We start from the raw sequence: 17,376 nt of genomic DNA, 5'->3' as shown, positions 1-17,376 counted from the left end.
TCCTGTAAAATGGTTTTAATTTACTTTTTGTTCCCATTTGTTCAGTCTTCTTCCCCTGCTGAGATGACTTGGTTTGGAAATGGCGTCCCTGCCCCTCAGTCTCTCCTCTCCCCCGCAGGCTGATATGTCAGCTTTGCAGGAATCCGTGGTCCTTTCTATGGAAAGGTAGGATGCGTGGCATGAACATGGCCGCTGTGTCCCGGTGCCACTTAATCTGGCCTCGTGTCTCCGCTCCATTCAAACTGGTTTTGACCCCTCGGGGAATGAGACCTGACAAAACGCTGAACCTATAGGGAGGACGCCATTTTATAGACGGCGACTACCGAGTCCCAGGTTACAGTCTTTCCAAGTCTTTACCTTTGAAACACTGGGGCCAGATACAGGAAAGATGTAGTCACTCTCCACCAGGATGAAAACATTAAAAAGAAAAGAAAAAAAGAAAAGTCATTCATGTTGGACTACATCATCTCCAAACAAAAAAAATTTTTTGAACCATTTTAATTTCTGAACGCAGCTCAGGGGGCTCTATGGCAAATCAGTGACATCATCATTATCATCAATAACTGTTTAGTACCAGGGAGATGAGGGGTGGATCTCAATAGTCTAGAGTGGGCCCCCCCCCCTCCTCATCTTCTGCCTCGGGTTCTGATGTGAATCGATGGTAAGCGAAGCAGTCGGGAATAACTCTCACTCTCCGTTCTTTCATGGGTTTCCGAGTGAACAGGAGACGGTAAGGAAAAGAAGCCGCTGCCAACAAACACGTCATACATTGTGCTACGCAGGTGACTAGGTCTCGGCCCTATTGAGATGCAGCTATCCGGTCAGTGACCCTCCACAGACCTCTCCCACTATAAGACAGACTGGACTACCCAGACTGGAACCACAGAATTCGAGTGAGGGAACGCACTCTTAAGTTTTTTTTTTGTTTTGTTTCAACCCCCCCCCCCCCATTAAAAAAACAAAAACAGGATGTTGAAAAGAATAAAATAAAGAAAACTCTGCATTTAATTTAGACCAATGATGACAGACACGCCCACCACGTAGCACAAACATATTTACAAGCCTCTGAAAAATAAAAGTTTAAAACGGTTCTCTTCATATCCTAATGCCCCTCACCTCACCCCACGTACACATTTTTTTTTGCTCCCACCCGACCCCTGCGTTTTTATCCAAAATAAAAAAATTGTACGCATAAGAGTTATGAAAATATAGGTTATTCCAACACGGTTGTGTTATGGACTACTTTCCTTTCTCCCCCTCCCTCTTTCTTCAGTAAGGGTGTTGGGTGTTGCGGTTTCCTCCCACTAGCCTGTCCCAACCCTAACCCCCTCCCTGACCCCGGGGCATGGCGTGGAGTCACTGGATCGCTGGAAGGCCGTCAGGGTCACAGCTCGTCGCGGTCCCTGCTGAGAATGGTGTAACGGGTTTCACTGGGGGCGAGCTTCTGGAAGGAACTCTCTGGGGGGTTGCTGGCCAGTTCTCCCGTATCCTCCTAAGATTGTGGGTCGGGGGTGGGTTAGGATATGGAGTAAATGACAGATGGAGGCATTGAGTGAAAGAAAGCGAGAGAGGAGGGAGATGAAGAGATGGAGGAAAGAGGCAGACACACACAGAGACAAAAACAGTCAACTTAGATGTCAAAGGTAAAGACAGAGAGACGCGCTATAGCTTGAGTGTTTGCTGCTTCCGCCTTACCTGTCCAGGTGTGCTGTCTGTTGGGTCGGGTCCGTGGTGGAACTCTCGGTGTAGCTTCCCAGAGTGAAGGTCCAAAACAAACTGCCTTAGCTTGCCAGGGACACTGGAGAACAAATACACACCGAATATATTCACTGACTGTGTGCCTGATGGATGCAGCCCACACGCATTCCCACACGCAAAGGTTGCCAATAAAGCCCGAGTAGGAGAAGGACCGCGCGGCAGGTTTTATCATTAAAAACAGATTGGTGCCGTTGAAATAAAACAATATTGCTAGGGGCAGTAATGAGGGACATTAGTCCTGTGGAACGTGTCATGAAGCAACATTAATCCATATCAACCCTGTCCTGCGAAGTTTGCTTATTAATGACAGAAGGTCACTGGCTGTTCACGGAGAAAGAACTGGAGCCCAAACACAGCTTACCCAGTGTTGAGACGCCATGCAAGGGCTAACTAACACACACACACACACACACACACACACACACACACACACACACACACACCATACATTGCACTAACGTAATTTTGAGCTGTGTGCCATATGCAGTGGTGAGGAGATAGTGATGTGATCCAATTAGGTTGGTGGTGGGGCTGGTCAGTCCTCAGGGCTCTGTCTATCTGATCAAACACTGATTAGGGAAGAGGGGAGGCGGAACGCTGGGATGGGGTGGTGTGGGGTTGGCAGAATAAATAGGATTAAATTATATTAGACTGGATTAGTTTAGCACTAATTGCACATGCCAAATCATGTCACATTAGCTCTGCTGTCCTGGCCCATTAATAAAAGACAGATTTTAGGAGGTGTGACATGCCTGTCCATGTTTTTATGTGTATGTATATGTATGGATGTATGTATGTGTGTGTGTGTATCGAGTTGCAAAATGGGTGAAGTGAAAGTCAGTACTTACAGCAGGTCTTTAAACTCGGGGAAGACATACATGTGTCTGAATGAGTCTATAGCAATGACGGGGCAGTCAGCTGGGGTCTTCTGGATGTGCAGCAGTGGATGGCGGAACTTCTCGCAGTCTGCATGCAGGAAATTTATTGACCCTGTAGAAGAGAGGGGAAGATCCCTTGACGCACACCGCTTGTGTTTTTGAAAGAGAGCAAATTGGCTCATGCCACCAGAGCTCACAACCCTGCCTAACTCCTTTACACCATATAACACAGAACCGATAAATTAAGCAAGAGCAGGGACATGGAAAAAAATAAATAAATCACATGGACCCACACATGGAGACTTGTAGGGACACACACACACAGACACACACCTTTCTCGCTGATGAGCTGGCGAGCCACTTCATGTTGGAACTTCTCTAAGCTTTCTGCGTCTTCCTTCACATGGAACAAAATGAGGAATGGTATTCCCTCTTCAGTCAGCTCCTGGAAAACACACACACCATGATTAGGTCAGGGCCTTAATGTGGTCCAGTCCACCATCACACCAACCATGGACTCATGAGGTGCACAGTTGTGGTTTACTGTCATTCTGAAGGTGTAGCATGCATGCGGATGAGGCGAACTAACCTCTCCGTTTTCGAAAGTGATCTCCCTGACCAGCGGCACACACTTGTCCTGGGCCCAGGCGTAGGTCAGGTCAAAGTTGGTGAGTGAGCCCAGGTAGACCATATCAGGAACACTTTCCCCCACCGGTTTGTAGATCACATTGTCTCCACTGAACCTCTCCGACTCTGACACAGCACTGTGAGGGAGCAAGTTAGGGAGGTGAGAGAGGGTCGATGAAAGTCAAACTAATGACTGCAAAAGGAACACAAATTCCACTAAATCATAACAAAAATAATTATTCATATAAAGAGAGGCATCATGGTTGGGCCAGCTTATCTTAATAAGTCCAATGGTGTTGCTGGGAGTTTCTATAGGGGAATTTGCTTGAAGGACAACTGTTTTGGTTTTTTTATCTCACCCGAAGGCAGCCAGGAACACGCAGTCATCTCGAAGGATGTTGCTGACCTTCTCAAATGTGTGGTAGTTATCAGAATCCTTTTTTTCAAAGAAACCAATGATGTTTCGCTTGCTCCTCTGTGTAATGAGAAAGAGGAGTGTTGAAGGAGAGTATAAGCACCATTTAATTGTAGTTAAAATGTGCACGTGCCTCCAGTCTAGACAGTCTGCGTAGGTACTTTTTGGTACTCACGTCCACAGCGTCAACTTCCTGCAGTGACTGTATCTCTTTGACGGGGTCGACCTTCTGCTGACGGATGAAGTCAGCAATGGCTGCCACAGACCTCTGACCTCTGTACTCCCTCTTCATCATCAACCCATTGCGGAACAGCTTCAGAGTTGGGTACTTTGTGATCCGGTACCGCTGGGCTATGTCCGCTGTGCAATCAACGGGGGGTGGGGGGGGGTGGGGTGGACAAATCAATTCAATTGATGAAGAGGTAGAGGCAGAGTAAAAACACCGGGGGGGGGGGAGATGGGTGGATGAGCAGAAGCCGGGAGAGACGGAGAGACATTGGTTAAACCTCAGACTGAAAACACTGCTTTCAGTCAGCTCTGATCTCCCACATGAAAGCCGCCCTCCCACCAAGAGTAAATATTCTCTCTGCACACAGTGAATGAGTGTTTGACACTGTGTGTGTGTGTGTGGGTGTGGGGCAGGTGTCAATCTCCCTGCAGGGTGTCTCTAAGCCTCCAGTCTTCACAGGCAACAGCAGTTTTGTCATTAGTCTTCAAACAGTTTGCGGGTCATCAATAATTCTCTTTAATTTGCTTTATCTCAAAAGACGGGGGCTTGCGGTTTATGCGTCTGTGCTTTGTGTGTGTGTGTGTGTGTGTCACATCTCTGTGTACATACAAACATCGAATGCAGGGACGTGCGGTGTGTGGATTTTTGTGATTTGTGCACTTTGTGAAAAATCGCTCAAAGAGTATGTTCAGAGACCAAATCAACATCAGATGATGATGACAACAAAGTAAAGTAACAGTCCTAGTAATAACAATATAATAATTATTGTTATTGCCATTAATAATAATTGCTATTGTCAGCATTGTTAATTTTTAGCACAATCCTCATCATTTTTATTGTTATTATTAAAAACAACAATAAAAATAACAATAATGATAATGAAGTCTTTTATTGTCAACCCAGCCAGGGGAGCTTGAATCAGTACAGGCGTAAAAGTGCCCAGAAAACACAAAAAGTTGTGCGTTATGTACTTTGAAATGCAATCAAAGCCAACAGTAACGATTAAGGCAGACTCACAGTGTTGGTCACAGTCGACACGGGCAAACACCACCTGGCTCGTGTCGGGGAACTCTTCTCTGACCAAATTAGATGCTTCCTCAAAGACTGGGTGGAGCATCTGACTGAACCTACACCTGTTGACAAGGAGGGAGCAGGGAGAGTCGGGGGGGGGGGGGTACAAGTTAGTACAGTTATTACAATTTTTAAGGCTCCATCCCCTCTTGTTTACACTAAAAAGTGAAAACACCACTTTAAGCCCTACGAGTTATAAAAGCTTAAAACATGAGTCTGCTCCCCTCAATAAACAGTCAAACAATTCAAATTTAAACACTCAGAGATGCAGAAATTATAACATCACACATCTTCACACCATCTGTTCGTTGTGCTTCAACATTGCAACTCGGGGGAATTGCTGAGATATTAACAGTGTCACAGCTTAACAGCCGTTTCGCGGTCAACCGATTTTTCCGCCCACCCTATCAAAAAGCTTTGCATGATTTTGTCGAACAAATAAGATTTTCTTTTTCGTTTTTGATGCAGATGCCTGATAATATTCACCTGGATCAGATTAGCATCAGATCATCTCTGACATGCCAACAACAAACTAAATGCTGTTTACTGACAGATGTGGCAACTCGTATTCTCCTGTCAGATCCGACGTGTCTCTAAGCCTTTATGCTTGTGTCAACCCAAACAATTCCAGATACATACAATAAGAAACAAAAAGGACACAGCCCACGTTTGTACTGCAAAAACTTTCACTTGGTACACATTTTAACCAGCAACAGTCAAGATTGTTATCAACTTGTGTTTACAATAATTTGCATACTCACGCATCAGCGTGAAAATGCAGTCGATAAAACCTTTTCCGTAAAAAGAATAAGAAACTGATGGAGATGTTAAATTACAGTAGAGTCAAAGCGGTGAAACACTTACCAGTCTGCATAGAAATTCACTAACGACACCCCAGCTTTATCTGAGAACACACAGAAAAGAAAGATAAAAGCCTATACTACTAAATCCACTTATTCAGTTGTGCTTTACAACTATGAACAACTACCACTCAATTTGTCAAACCTATGCTTTTCTGAGTTTTCTGATGCATGAAAAAGTGACATAAAACAAAAAAGGTCATAGGGAAGACACTCCCTGGGAGAAGATTGAGAAATAGTAGGTGTAAGAGAGAAAATGGCTAAAATAATTAATGAAATAAAATAAATAAAAGCATATGATGTCTTACTGAGAATATCGTCAATGTTGCTTGTGTCCAGACTCGTGATCTCTGTTTGTCCAGGTGTACAGAGGCCCATGACCTACAGGCGCATTAAAAGAAAAAATAATTACCTAGGTTTATCTGAAAAATACCCTCACGATCCATACTGACAAAGGCTACTAAGTAGTTGGAAATAAAAAGGGATTCTAAGGTCTGGAAAATCAGTGTGGTTCATATCTACATGAACACAGAAGGAGGGCTGTGTCGTAGAACAGCGTGTAAGTCGTGCAACTCAAAACACAAACTCCAACAGAGGAAGTGGAACATTCGTTTTCACCATGTCCTCAGCGTGAAGGGTCATATTAAAGGATAAAGGTGTGACGAATAACAAACCCCGTTAGTCAGCCGATGCTTATTTTGTATTCTTAAATATATTTGAAGAACTGTATCAAAATGTGCACCGTACAGTTGGGAAGACAGCTGAAGGCTAACCACCCATGCTATTAAAAGGGAAAACTCAAGACATTTTATCAGTGTCATCTTTTTTGGACAGACATTTCATCTATGCTTCGCTGACAGCCAAATCTTGACAAGAGGATAGTGCTGGAGGGGGTATAGGTAGAGGGGTGTAGGGCTGGGAGAAAAAACCTTGACTGGGCCCGAGAGATAAGGTATGAGGTAAATGTACTAAACTTTTCTGAGATCCTTCTCCAGCAGGATATGTGTTCTCCCATCTCCCACCCAAGATTGTGTGATAAGCAAACACGCCAAGGAATTTCAAACAAGGCTGCAGCTTCATTCTCAAAACTGTCAAACAGGTAGGGCTGGCTCTGTCTCACAAGTAACACCTTTACCTATTTGACGGACGTTAAGATAAACAGGTGACTGAATCTAATTCAGTTTCTGAACACGCATTCCGTCTCATACCCAAAAGCTATTTTGAGATCCTTAAAGATAATGTGGGGTCTCGGTACGGCGAGGTCATATTTCAGTATAGAGGAAACTTCAGTCTGTCCTTGCCCCCCCCCCCCAGCTTAAGGTTGCTAAAAATATTTACTTCGCCACTTCTGACAGGGAGAGCCAGCTCAACACCTCTAACAAAACAGAGCGTCTGCTCTTCGTCAGCGTTACGCAACGACACTCGGGCACGGTCCAGTGTAAACTGTCGTAATCATCCCGATAGGCTTGCTTAATAAACGAGTACGCAGCTCGGGAACGACTAAAAGTTTTTACTCCGACCGAACTCGCACGGCGGAACCACTGCGCCGCGTCCACTTCCGGGTTGTCAGCCAATGAGAATGAGCCACAACAGAGGAATTCACCAACCGGCTAGCATCGTTCCAGAGGACAGCTGTGCAACAGCTATTTTACAATAACTTTACACGCGCGCGACGTGAGGTCACGCAACTAACGCCAGCCCCAATCAAATGCAATCAAATTCGTTAAACCACGAGTTTTACCCGGGAGGCTAATCGCGTTACCCAGCACGACCTGGCGCAAAGATGGCCAGAATTAGCTGCAGACTAGCTAGGCAGTTTCCTTGGTTTATCAAACCCGTCCCGACCACCAGAGTATCGATATAGGTGGGATTTGGACGCATACTGTCAACGTTGACGTCTGCGCGAGGCAGGGTTGATCAAACACCGTGTTTAATTGTAAAAAAAGAAGAAAAAAGTTCCAAGTCATGGTTGACTAACGTCGACATGTTTAACAGCTAGCGAGTCCGTGGGCGAGCCGGTGTCTCCGAATGAGGGGGCTTGTCACAGGGGGGGGCACCTGATCGAGCTTGCTAACTAGCTAGCTAGCTAGTCCCCACTGCCCGGGTCACTCGCGTTCGCCCGTTAGCCCGCTTCGCTAGCCAAAACCCTCATCCCAACTCGGGACGTTTCGGCTAGCTAGGAATTAGCTAGCAGGACCAGCTAGCAAACCAGTGGGACCACCGGTGCGCTTTTCCCCCCCCCCGCGGCTGAGACGCCGGCGCTTACCAGCAGCACGATCGGGAGGACGCTGATTTCGAGAGACGGTAACACGGGTAACGGTTTCATGGTACAACGGAGTTAGTGGGTGTTTCGGACGTCTCCCCTTCTTCCCGGTCTCTCGACGGCGCTCTCCTCACTGGGCAGGAGGAAACGGACGACGAGCCGATCTCACGGTAACCACGGAACCGCGAGCGACGCCGCCTCGCGTTTCGCAAAGCCTTGTGGGAGCTGTAGTCCGGGAAACGCGGCGGGCCCGTGGAGCCCGCGCGTTAGAAAAACTCCAATCGTGGCGGGGCGGCGCTCGGCGCGGGGGGATCATGGGAGATGTAGTTTTCCGCCCCGCCCCCTCCCCTCCCCGTGTGATTCAGACGTTTGCCATCCAACGGGACGTTTTCGGAGGAAAACTTTCCCCCCAACAGGGGAGAAGGGCTGCACGGTAACGTTCACACGGGCGAGAAATAGGGTTTCGAGAGGAGACGGAGGGGGGGGGGGGAAGGTTTCAAAACACAAAAGACGTTGAGCGCAGCGGTAGACTCGGATAGTGGGGGGGTTTTCGTTCGTCGCCCACGAATCTCTGATTTCTGTTAAACCGGGGCGAGTTGCATCATTTTTTTTGGGGGGGGGGTCTACGTTGCGCCGTCATCTTCCTCCAAGGTAACGAATGCCGTCTTCTTCGACAGTTAGCCGGGACATCGAGCCGTGGCTTCCCTTTGTTGCTGCCACCCTAAGAAACGGTCGTTTAGTTAAAAGGCATGCGAAGTGTGTGACCCCTAAAATTTCTGCTAATGCCCAGTCTCGGCTGTTCAACTGCCAGTAGTGATGTGCTGCTGCAGGACTAGGCTGTTCTGTCATTATGCTCACAATCACCCCCATAAACTAAAGCAGGGACTTCATTTTGTATTCCTGAGGATAATATCAAGATTGGGGACAGGAGACTGTTTCAGGCACAGTGTGTGTGTGTGTGTGTGTGTGTGTGTGTGTGTGTGTGTGTGTGTGTGTGTGTTGGCAGCTAAATTGTGAACAGGTGGGCACTTCACAGCATGTGAGTGATCCTCTTTCTTTGTCCCAGGAGGAGGTGGGATCAGGGCTGGTAGGGAACCTGGGGGAGCGTCCAGGCCCACCAAGGATGCACTGAACTGGGGAACATCTGCTCAGGTGTCCCCCCTAAGGCGGATATGGTAGGAGTCCAACACACACACACACACACTCAAATTTGTATATATATATATATCCCCCCCCCCCCACAGGAACTGTGTTAGACTTCAATTATTTTAGCTATTTGTGTGCTACATGCGTCCTTATTGACGATACGAAGCCAACATAGTTGTGTGTATGTATGTGTGTATTGTCAGAGGCCTAATTGTTAAGCAGATCAAGAGGGAATTTTGAATCCCGGCATTAATAATTGATGGGCTAAAGCTGACCATAGGGGGTTCCCAGTGTGTGAGTAACTCACAGATGGAGTCGGAGGAAGATTTCTCTCTGGTTGTTGTCATTCTCTCTCTCTCTCTCTCTCTCTCTCTCTCTCTCTCTCTCTGTCTCATTCACTCTCCCTTTTGGTTGAGGGGTGAATGGAGGGTTGGTCGGATATGAGTTTAAGAGTTGGTATGCACTTCCTCTGATTCATCTGTGTACAAATGTTCGTACAGTTGCATGCGTTTTATTTGGGGGAGTTTATAATTTGTTTAATTTTCTGTCTGAGGAAATTAAGAAAAGCTAAACCACTGCGAGGAGACAAGTAATCAGAAGTGTTAACTTCCCGAAACCGGAGTCAGATTCCATGTATGTGCAAACCTACAGGGCCAATAAACATGATTCTGATTCTGAAGTGTAGTGGAGTAGGAATACTTTCTTTCAGGATTATCTTATATATATATGAGACAGTTATGGAAGCCTCCTCATAGTGATTAAAGCACATCCCAACCTCTAAAATCATCTCAGGTTAATCGGAATCAATTTTATTGGCCAAGTGTGCCTATGCACACGAGGAATTTGACTCTGGTTCAAAGCAGCTTCTAGTATTTGCATACATCACTCGCACAAAAAATAAAATAAAAATAAAAAAATGGAAGAAATAAATCGAATAACAAAAAGGATATTGGAGGCAAGCATTTATGCACAACAGGTATGTCACTACTATACAGGGTTTTCAACAACCTATGCCCATATATTATACCATATTACTTATGACCTGTATACTATACTATACCACAGCTCCACAACCCATCATGCCCATATACAATGCTATGTACTCACACTATCTACTACTACTACTTTCGGCTGCTCCCGTTAGGGGTTGCCACAGCGGATCATCCGTTTCCATTTCTTCCTGTCCTCTGCATCTTCCTTTGTCACACCAGCCACCTGCATGTCCTCCCTCACCACATCCATAAACCTCCTCTTTGGCCTTCCTCTTTTCCTCTTCCCTGGCAGCTCCATATTCAGCATCCTTCTCCCAATATACCCAGCATCTCTCCTCCACACATGTCCAAACCATCTCAATCTTGCTTTGTCTCCAAACCGTCCAACCTGAGCTGTCCATCTAATATACTCGTTCCTAATCCTGTCCTTCTTCATCACTCCCAATGAAAATCTTAGCATCTCCAGCTCTGCCACCTCCAGGTCTACCCCCTGTCTTTTCATCAGTGCCACTGTCTCCAAACCATATAACATAGCTGGTCTCACAACCATCGTGTAAACCTTCCCTTTAACTCTTGCTGGTAACCCTCTGTCACAAATCACTCCTGACACTCTTCTCCACCCACTCCACCCTGCCTGCCCTCTCGTCTTCACCTCGCTTCTGTACTCCCCGTTACTTTGGACAGTTGACCCCAAGTATTTAAACTCATATGCCTTCGTCACCTCTACTCCTTGCATCCTCACCATCCTACTGTCCTCCCTCTCATTCACGCATAGGTATTCCGTCTTGCTCCTACCGACTTTCATTCCTCTTCTCTCCAGTGCATACCTCCACCTCTCCAGGCTCTCCTCAGCCTGCACCCTACTCTCGGTACAGATCACAGTGTCATCTGCAAACATCATAGTCCACGGAGACTCTTGCCTGATCTCATCCGTCAACCTGTCCATCACCATTGCAAACAGGAAAGGGCTCAGAGCCGATCCTTGATGTAATCCCACCTCCACCTTGAACCCATCTGTCATTCCAACCGCACACCTCACCACTGTCACACTGCCCTCATACATATCCTGCACCACTCCTACATACTTTCCTGCCACTCCCAACTTCCTCATACAATACCACACCTCCTCTCTTGGCACCCTGTCATATGCTTTCCTTAAATCCACAAAGACACAATGTAACTCCTTCTGGCCTTCTCTATATTTCTCCATCAACATTCTCAAAGCAAACATCACATCTGTGGTGCTCTTTCCTGGCATGAAACCATACTGCTGCTCGCTGATCATCACCTCTCCTCGCTTCTGTTACTCTTTCCCACATCTTCATGCTGTGCCTGATCAACTTTATACCTCTGTAGTTGCTGCAGTTCTGCACATTGCCCCCTATTCTTGAAAATATGTACTCACGCTATATCATCTTATATACCAAAAGTATACACATTGTATTCACCTATCATCCACCTCACAACTACATACTATATTATATACCTATGTTTACAACCACAACATTAACAACAATAATTTGTAACCAGTATAAAGCAGCTGTATGTGTATTTACAATTGTACATTTGTATTGCACAAACATTTGTATTGCACATCTGGTTTACAGAGGTAGTGCACATCGTAGATACATATAGGTGAGACATGTTGACCAGAGGGGGCTATTTACAAAGTGTCATATTTACGTAGTAAGTGTCCTTTATTGTGCCATGCTGTTAAGTGGTCATTAAGAGAGATGGCCTGTGAGGAAAAAAAACGGTTCCCATGTCTGGTAGTTTTGGTGCACATTGCTCCGTAGCGCTTGTCAGAGGGTAAGAGTTCAAACAGACTGTGTCCTGGGTGTGTGTGTGTGTGTGTGGGGGGGGGTCTGTGCTGATTCTGTGTGCCTGTTTTCGGGCTCTAGAGATGTACAAGTCCTGCAGGGTGGGCAGGGGAGTGCCAATGATTTTTTTTTTTATGATTTCCTTACTGTTCGCTGCAGTCTGTTCCTATCCTGTTTTGTTGCTGCTTCAATCCAGACTGTGATGGATGTGCACAGGGCAGATTCAATGACAGTGGTGTAGAACTGGCTCAACAGCTCCTGTGGAAGACCGCATTTCCTCAATTGCTGCAGAGAGAACATCCTCTGCTGGGCCTTTTTGAGGACGGAGTTGTTGTTGGTCCCCCACTTCAGGTCTTTGGAAATGGTAGTTCCCAGAAACTTGAAGGTCTCCATGGTTGACACTGGGCTGTTGGATATTCTTCTCCTGGATCACCACCTTGCCATGGCGGAGAAGCTTGCATGTACCAATGATCCCAAGAGCTATGCCGTCTGGAGCTTGGCTCCTGGTAGGGTCACCCAAGGCGGATAGGTGAAGGGGGAGGTTCCAGACGAAGCGCAATCCAACAAAGACCTCATTGGCAGAAGATGTCTCCAGGTCACAATGTCCGTGAAGGCAGATGAAGGCCGCAACAGAAGGTTGTCCCCAGTCGTCTTGGTTCTCCATGCCATTGGACTCTGGCCACCCCCCCGCCAAAGACCATGTGGTGGCTGCAGGTGCATCAGCCACATAAAAAGCTGTCCTGTACAGGCGTCCTTCCATTATGCGGCTCAAGGATTTGCCTGTACACCCACCTGAGGACCCAGAGGGAGGACGGTCATATTCGACCCCAAGTGACTGCCAATGATAATGTTATATATATATATATATATATATATATATATATATATATATATATATATTGGGGGGGTTACCCCCTTTTTCTCCCCAATTGTACCCAGCCAATTACCCCACTCTTCCCAGCTGTCCCGGTTGCTGCTCCACCCCCTCTGCCGAGCCGGGGAGGGCTGCAGACTACTGCATGTTTCCTCCGATGCATAAGGCATCGCCAGCTGCTTCTTTTCACCTTATAGTGAGGCGTTTCGCCAGGGACACATAGCACATGGGAGGATCACGCTATTCCCCCCCAGTTCCCCCTCCCTCCTGAACCGGCGCCCCAACCAACCAGAGGAGGCGCTAGTGCAGCGACCAGGCCACATACCCACATCCGGCTTCCCACCCGCACATGGGGATTCGAACCGGCGATCCCTGTGTTGGTGATGATGTTGAATATTGTGAGAGGGAGCAGTGCTGACTGGTGTCCACTGTCATCTCCACAATCTTGAGCATGTTCAGCTCCAAGTTGTTCTGAATACACCAGAGGACCAGCCGCTCAATCTCCCGCCGATATGCAGACCCGTCACCATCCTGGATGAGTCCAATGACTGTGGTGTCATCTGCAAACTTCAGTAGTTTAACAGCTGGGTCCTTGGAGGTGTAGTCTTTGGTATAGAGGGAGAAGAGCAGTGGGCAGGTTGAGACATCCCTGGAGAGCATTAGTTCTGACTGTCCGTATACCAGAAGTGACTTCCCCCAGCCTCACCTGCTGTTTCTTGCCTGTCAGAAAGGTGGTGATCCACTGACAGATGGCAGGGATACAGTGAGTTGGGAGAGTTTGGAGGAGAGGACTTCTGGAATTATGATGTTGCATATGTTGCTGGCCAGTCAAGGTGTTGCAGGATGTAGTGCAGTCCCATATTGACTGCATCATCCACTGACCTATTTGCCCGGTAGGTAAACTGCAGGGGGTCCAGAAGTTGTCTTGTGACGTTCTTCAGGTGGGCCAACACCAGTTGTTCGAAAGTCTTCATGACCACAGAAGTCATAGCGGCAGGCCTGTAGTCATTCAGTCCTGTGATGGAGGGTTTCTGTGGGACTGGGATGACGGTGGAGCATTTGAAGCAGGTGGGGACTTCACACAGCTCCTGGGATCTGTTGAGGATCTACATGAAGATTGGAGCCAGTTAGTCAGCACAGGCTTTAAGACAGGATGGGGGGATGCCATCTGGACCCAGTGCTTTCCTGGTTTTCTGTCTCTGGAAAAGCTGGCTCACATTCTCTACACGTATCTTGAGTGCAGCCTGAATATCGGGCGGGGGGGGGGGGGTTGCCAGAGCTGTGATGGGTGCTGTTGTCTTTGGGCTGGAGTTGGTGAGGGGTGTGAATTATTCCCTCTCAAACCTGCAATAGAAGACATGCAGGTCATCAGCCAGATCTTTGTTTGCCTCAGCATGGGGGAATGGTCTTCTGTAGTTTGTGATGTCTTGCAGGCTCCTCCACACTGATGCAGGGTCATGGGCTGAAAACCTGTTTTTCAGCTTTTCAGTGTAGCTTCCTTTAGCCCCTCTGGTCTCCTTCGTCACTGATTTCTGGCCTGCTTGTACAGGGCTCTATCCCCCACTACTGTAGGCATTCTGCTTGGCTTGCCGAAGTTGTCTTAGTTTGGCTGTGAACCATGGCGTGTTATTGTTGTATGTGCAGAAGGTCTTGATAGGCACACACGTCTTCACAAAAGCCTATGTAAGATGTCACAGTGTAGTTCGTCCAGGTTGCCAATTGCCGCTTCAAATGCACCAGTCGGTGAAGTCAAAACAGTCTTGCAGTTCCAGCTTTGCTTCGCTGAGCCGTTTCTTCACCGTTTTAACCACAGGCTTTGCAGATTTTAGCTTCTGCCTATAAACTGGAATAAGATGAACCAGAGTTACCCAAAGCTGCCCGGGGGACAGGGCAATGTGCATCTTTAAGAACTGTGTAGCGGTGGTCAAGTGTGTTATTTTCCCTGGTGGGACAATTAATATGCTGTCTGTATTTTGGTAGTTCGTGGTTTAATTTTGCTCCGTTAAAGTCCCCAAGGATTATGAAAAGTGAGTCCACATGTTTTTGTCCTAAGCCGGTAATCTGGTTAGCCAGGGTTTGCAGCGCGCCATTCACGCTGGCCTGGGATGTAAACATCTTCCCAGGATGAAGGATGAACTCTCCCACGGTGAATAAAATGGCTTGCAGTTTATGAACAATGACTCAAGTTTGGGCTGCGGTATTTACTTAACACTAGGACTCCTGTACACCAACCGTCGTTTGTGTCGAAGCAAATTCCTCCGCCCTTCGCTTTCCCCAGTAGTGCCATAACACGATCCCCTCGGTGTAGGGGGAAACCCGGCAGATGTAATCCGCTATTGGGGGGTGGATTCGCTGAGCCAGGTTTCAGTGAAACAAAGGGCGGCAGAACGTGCAAAGTTCTTGTTCCCTCCGTCGAGGAGAAGCGGCTCGTCCATTTTGTTGGGCATGGAGTGGAGATTTGCCAGGTGACTCGCTGGGAGTCCCCGCTGTCGAAGCCTCGCCAGCGCACCGGCCTGCTTCCCCCGTCTGCGTCACCGCCACGTCTCGCAGACAGCTGCTGTTCCTCCAGCTTAGATCTCCAAAACAAAAACTTGCCAGGTTTGTAAATACTGGTGAAGAACTATCTGGAGTTAACTGCCTAGTGTTGAGCAGTTCTTCTCTATTGGAAGTAATTGGGTCGAGTAACCGGACACACAGAGAGTAAACCAAAACGAAGTGCTGGAGCTCGCTGTACCGAGGCTACCGCCTACAGCGCCATCTCAGAATATCACATTCAGGAAATGAAAGTGTTGAGCCTGCTTCTGCCGTGGCTCTTGTGTCGAAACACAGTAGGCCCAACGCCCCATTACACTACACAGCACATGCCCATCTCTTCTACTTATCTCATCTGCCCTTCTCCACTTCTTTTCCTCTTTGGGTTCTCTCCATTTTTCTCCATTTCCCTCTCTCCTATTGATTTTTCTGTTTGTTTTTCTGGCTGATTATGTCACCGTGCTCTGATTCGCCAGCGGGCACATGGCTCTCTGCACTCTAATTGGACATTTAATTAGATCACAGTTTTAGTCCAATTAGACTCTGAGGTGTGGGAAAAGGGTTTGAGGGGAGAGAGGGATGGAGGAGGAGAGGAACAAGTCCCCGAGCGGATCTCTGCCCCGCCACCCCTTCCCTCCATTTTTTTCCCCCTATCTGTCTCTGTCTCCGGCTCTCTCGCTCGCTCTGTCTCTCTCCTTCTGTCTCTCTCACTCTCCTGAGGCCGTCTCATTAGTGATATAATGGGACGTTATAGCAACACTCTCCCTGCCCCCTAACTTTCAGTGCGTTTTTGACAATGTCTGAACTACTGTGTGTGTGTGTGTGTGTGTGTGTGTGTGTGTGTGTAGGTGTGTGTGTGTATGTGTGTGTGTGTGGGGGGGGCTGTGATTGCCTGGCGGCCTGTCCAGGGTGTCTCCCCGCCTGCCGCCCAGTGACTGCGGGGATAGGCTCCAGCATCTCCGTGACCCTGAGAGCAGGATAAGCGGTTTGGATAATGGATGGTTGGATGGATGGATGGATGGGTGGATGGACTGCACAGTCAGAGTGATAAGATTGGAGCTTTTCTTTTGTCGCTAAGATTATGTGGAAGTGTTTTTGGGGAGTGTCGTTATTTTTACATAGTCTTGTGTGCTTGTCCTTGTTCTGGAACTTGGGTAGGGCGGGATGCATTAAGGGGAAGAGGAAGGCAATAGAGACAAACAAACAAAGCCTGGCTGCGATCAATTGCTCTGATTAATCTTCATTACCACCTGACTGGGCACCATCAACCACCTCAAAACATGGACACACACGGGGCATCCAGGCAGCTTAGCGGTCTAGTCCGTTGCCTACCGACACGGGGATCGTCGGTTCGAATCCCCGTCTCTCCTCCGGCTTGGTCGGACGTCGCTACAGACACAATTGGTCGCGTCTGCGGGCGGGAAGCCGGATGTGGGTGTGTGTCCTGGTCGCTGCACTAGCGCCTCCTCTGGTCGGTCGGGGCACCTGTTCGCGCTACTTCCCCCTGGTGAAACTCCTCACTGTCAGGGGCAAAGAAGTGGCTGGTGACTCCACATGTCTGGGAGGAGGCATGTGGTAGTCTGCAGCCCTCCCCGGATCGGCAGAGGGGGTGGAGCAGCAGCCGGGATGGCTTGGAAGGGTGGGGTAATTGGCCAAGTACAATTGGGAGAAAAGGGGGGGGGAGGGGAAGCATGCACACACACACACACATAGACTCCCTGTTCATGTTTTCTGACATACACATGCATGTGCACACACAAATACACACAAAGACATGCAGTCACACACTAGGCACTTGAGCAAGACCCCTCGTCACTCGATAGAACGTTCTGGCATGATCTCATGCCCTAACGAGTCAGCGGTAGGTCTCATTACCAGCAGCACTCGATGAGAGGCCAGGCGAATCGGGGC

The 17,376-nt window shown here is 47.9% G+C and overlaps 2 protein-coding genes across 3 annotated transcripts in view; one reads left to right on the top strand and one right to left on the bottom strand.

Annotated features, from left to right (window-relative positions):
* erp44 (endoplasmic reticulum protein 44) lies at window positions 1-8,262 on the bottom strand. Its single transcript, XM_056285648.1, has 11 exons — window positions 8,105-8,262; window positions 6,147-6,219; window positions 5,843-5,882; window positions 4,925-5,040; window positions 3,854-4,038; window positions 3,623-3,738; window positions 3,226-3,400; window positions 2,970-3,081; window positions 2,607-2,748; window positions 1,696-1,798; window positions 1-1,492 (listed from the first exon to the last, which is right to left on the bottom strand). The coding sequence occupies exons 1-11, from the start codon at window positions 8,162-8,164 to the stop codon at window positions 1,385-1,387; spliced, it is 1,230 nt and encodes a 409-aa protein (XP_056141623.1). The 5' UTR covers window positions 8,165-8,262; the 3' UTR covers window positions 1-1,384.
* A 179-nt stretch (window positions 8,263-8,441) lies between these two features.
* invs (inversin) overlaps window positions 8,442-17,376 on the top strand; it is a 39,078-nt gene continuing 30,143 nt past the window's right edge. The window contains exons 1-2 of one of the 2 annotated variants that reach the window (XM_056286193.1): window positions 8,442-8,534; window positions 9,168-9,276. In XM_056286193.1, coding sequence (XP_056142168.1) covers window positions 9,274-9,276 — 3 coding nt within the window. In that variant the 5' untranslated portion in view covers window positions 8,442-8,534; window positions 9,168-9,273. Of the gene's footprint in view, window positions 8,535-8,731; window positions 8,753-9,167; window positions 9,277-17,376 lie in introns of those variants that run through there. The other variant, XM_056286192.1, reaches the window with a different exon arrangement.

This window comes from Lampris incognitus, chromosome 9 (assembly GCF_029633865.1).
Source record: "Lampris incognitus isolate fLamInc1 chromosome 9, fLamInc1.hap2, whole genome shotgun sequence".
Classification (NCBI taxonomy): domain Eukaryota; kingdom Metazoa; phylum Chordata; class Actinopteri; order Lampriformes; family Lampridae; genus Lampris; species Lampris incognitus.
The sequence above is the reverse complement of the archived record's forward strand: the minus strand, read 5'-3'. Positions and strand labels throughout refer to the sequence as shown.

Bases quoted from the DNA above. Each gene is read 5' to 3' on its own strand.
- erp44 (XM_056285648.1), bottom strand. From the start codon at position 8,164: ATGAAACCGTTACCCGTGTTACCGTCTCTCGAAATCAGCGTCCTCCCG. The intron at 4,039-4,924 runs GTGAGTCTGCCT...TTGATTGCACAG, and splicing joins TGTCGACTGTGACCAACACT to CGGACATAGCCCAGCGGTAC. The intron at 2,749-2,969 runs GTGTGTGTCTGT...TCTCTTCTACAG, and splicing joins CCAGCTCATCAGCGAGAAAG to GGTCAATAAATTTCCTGCAT.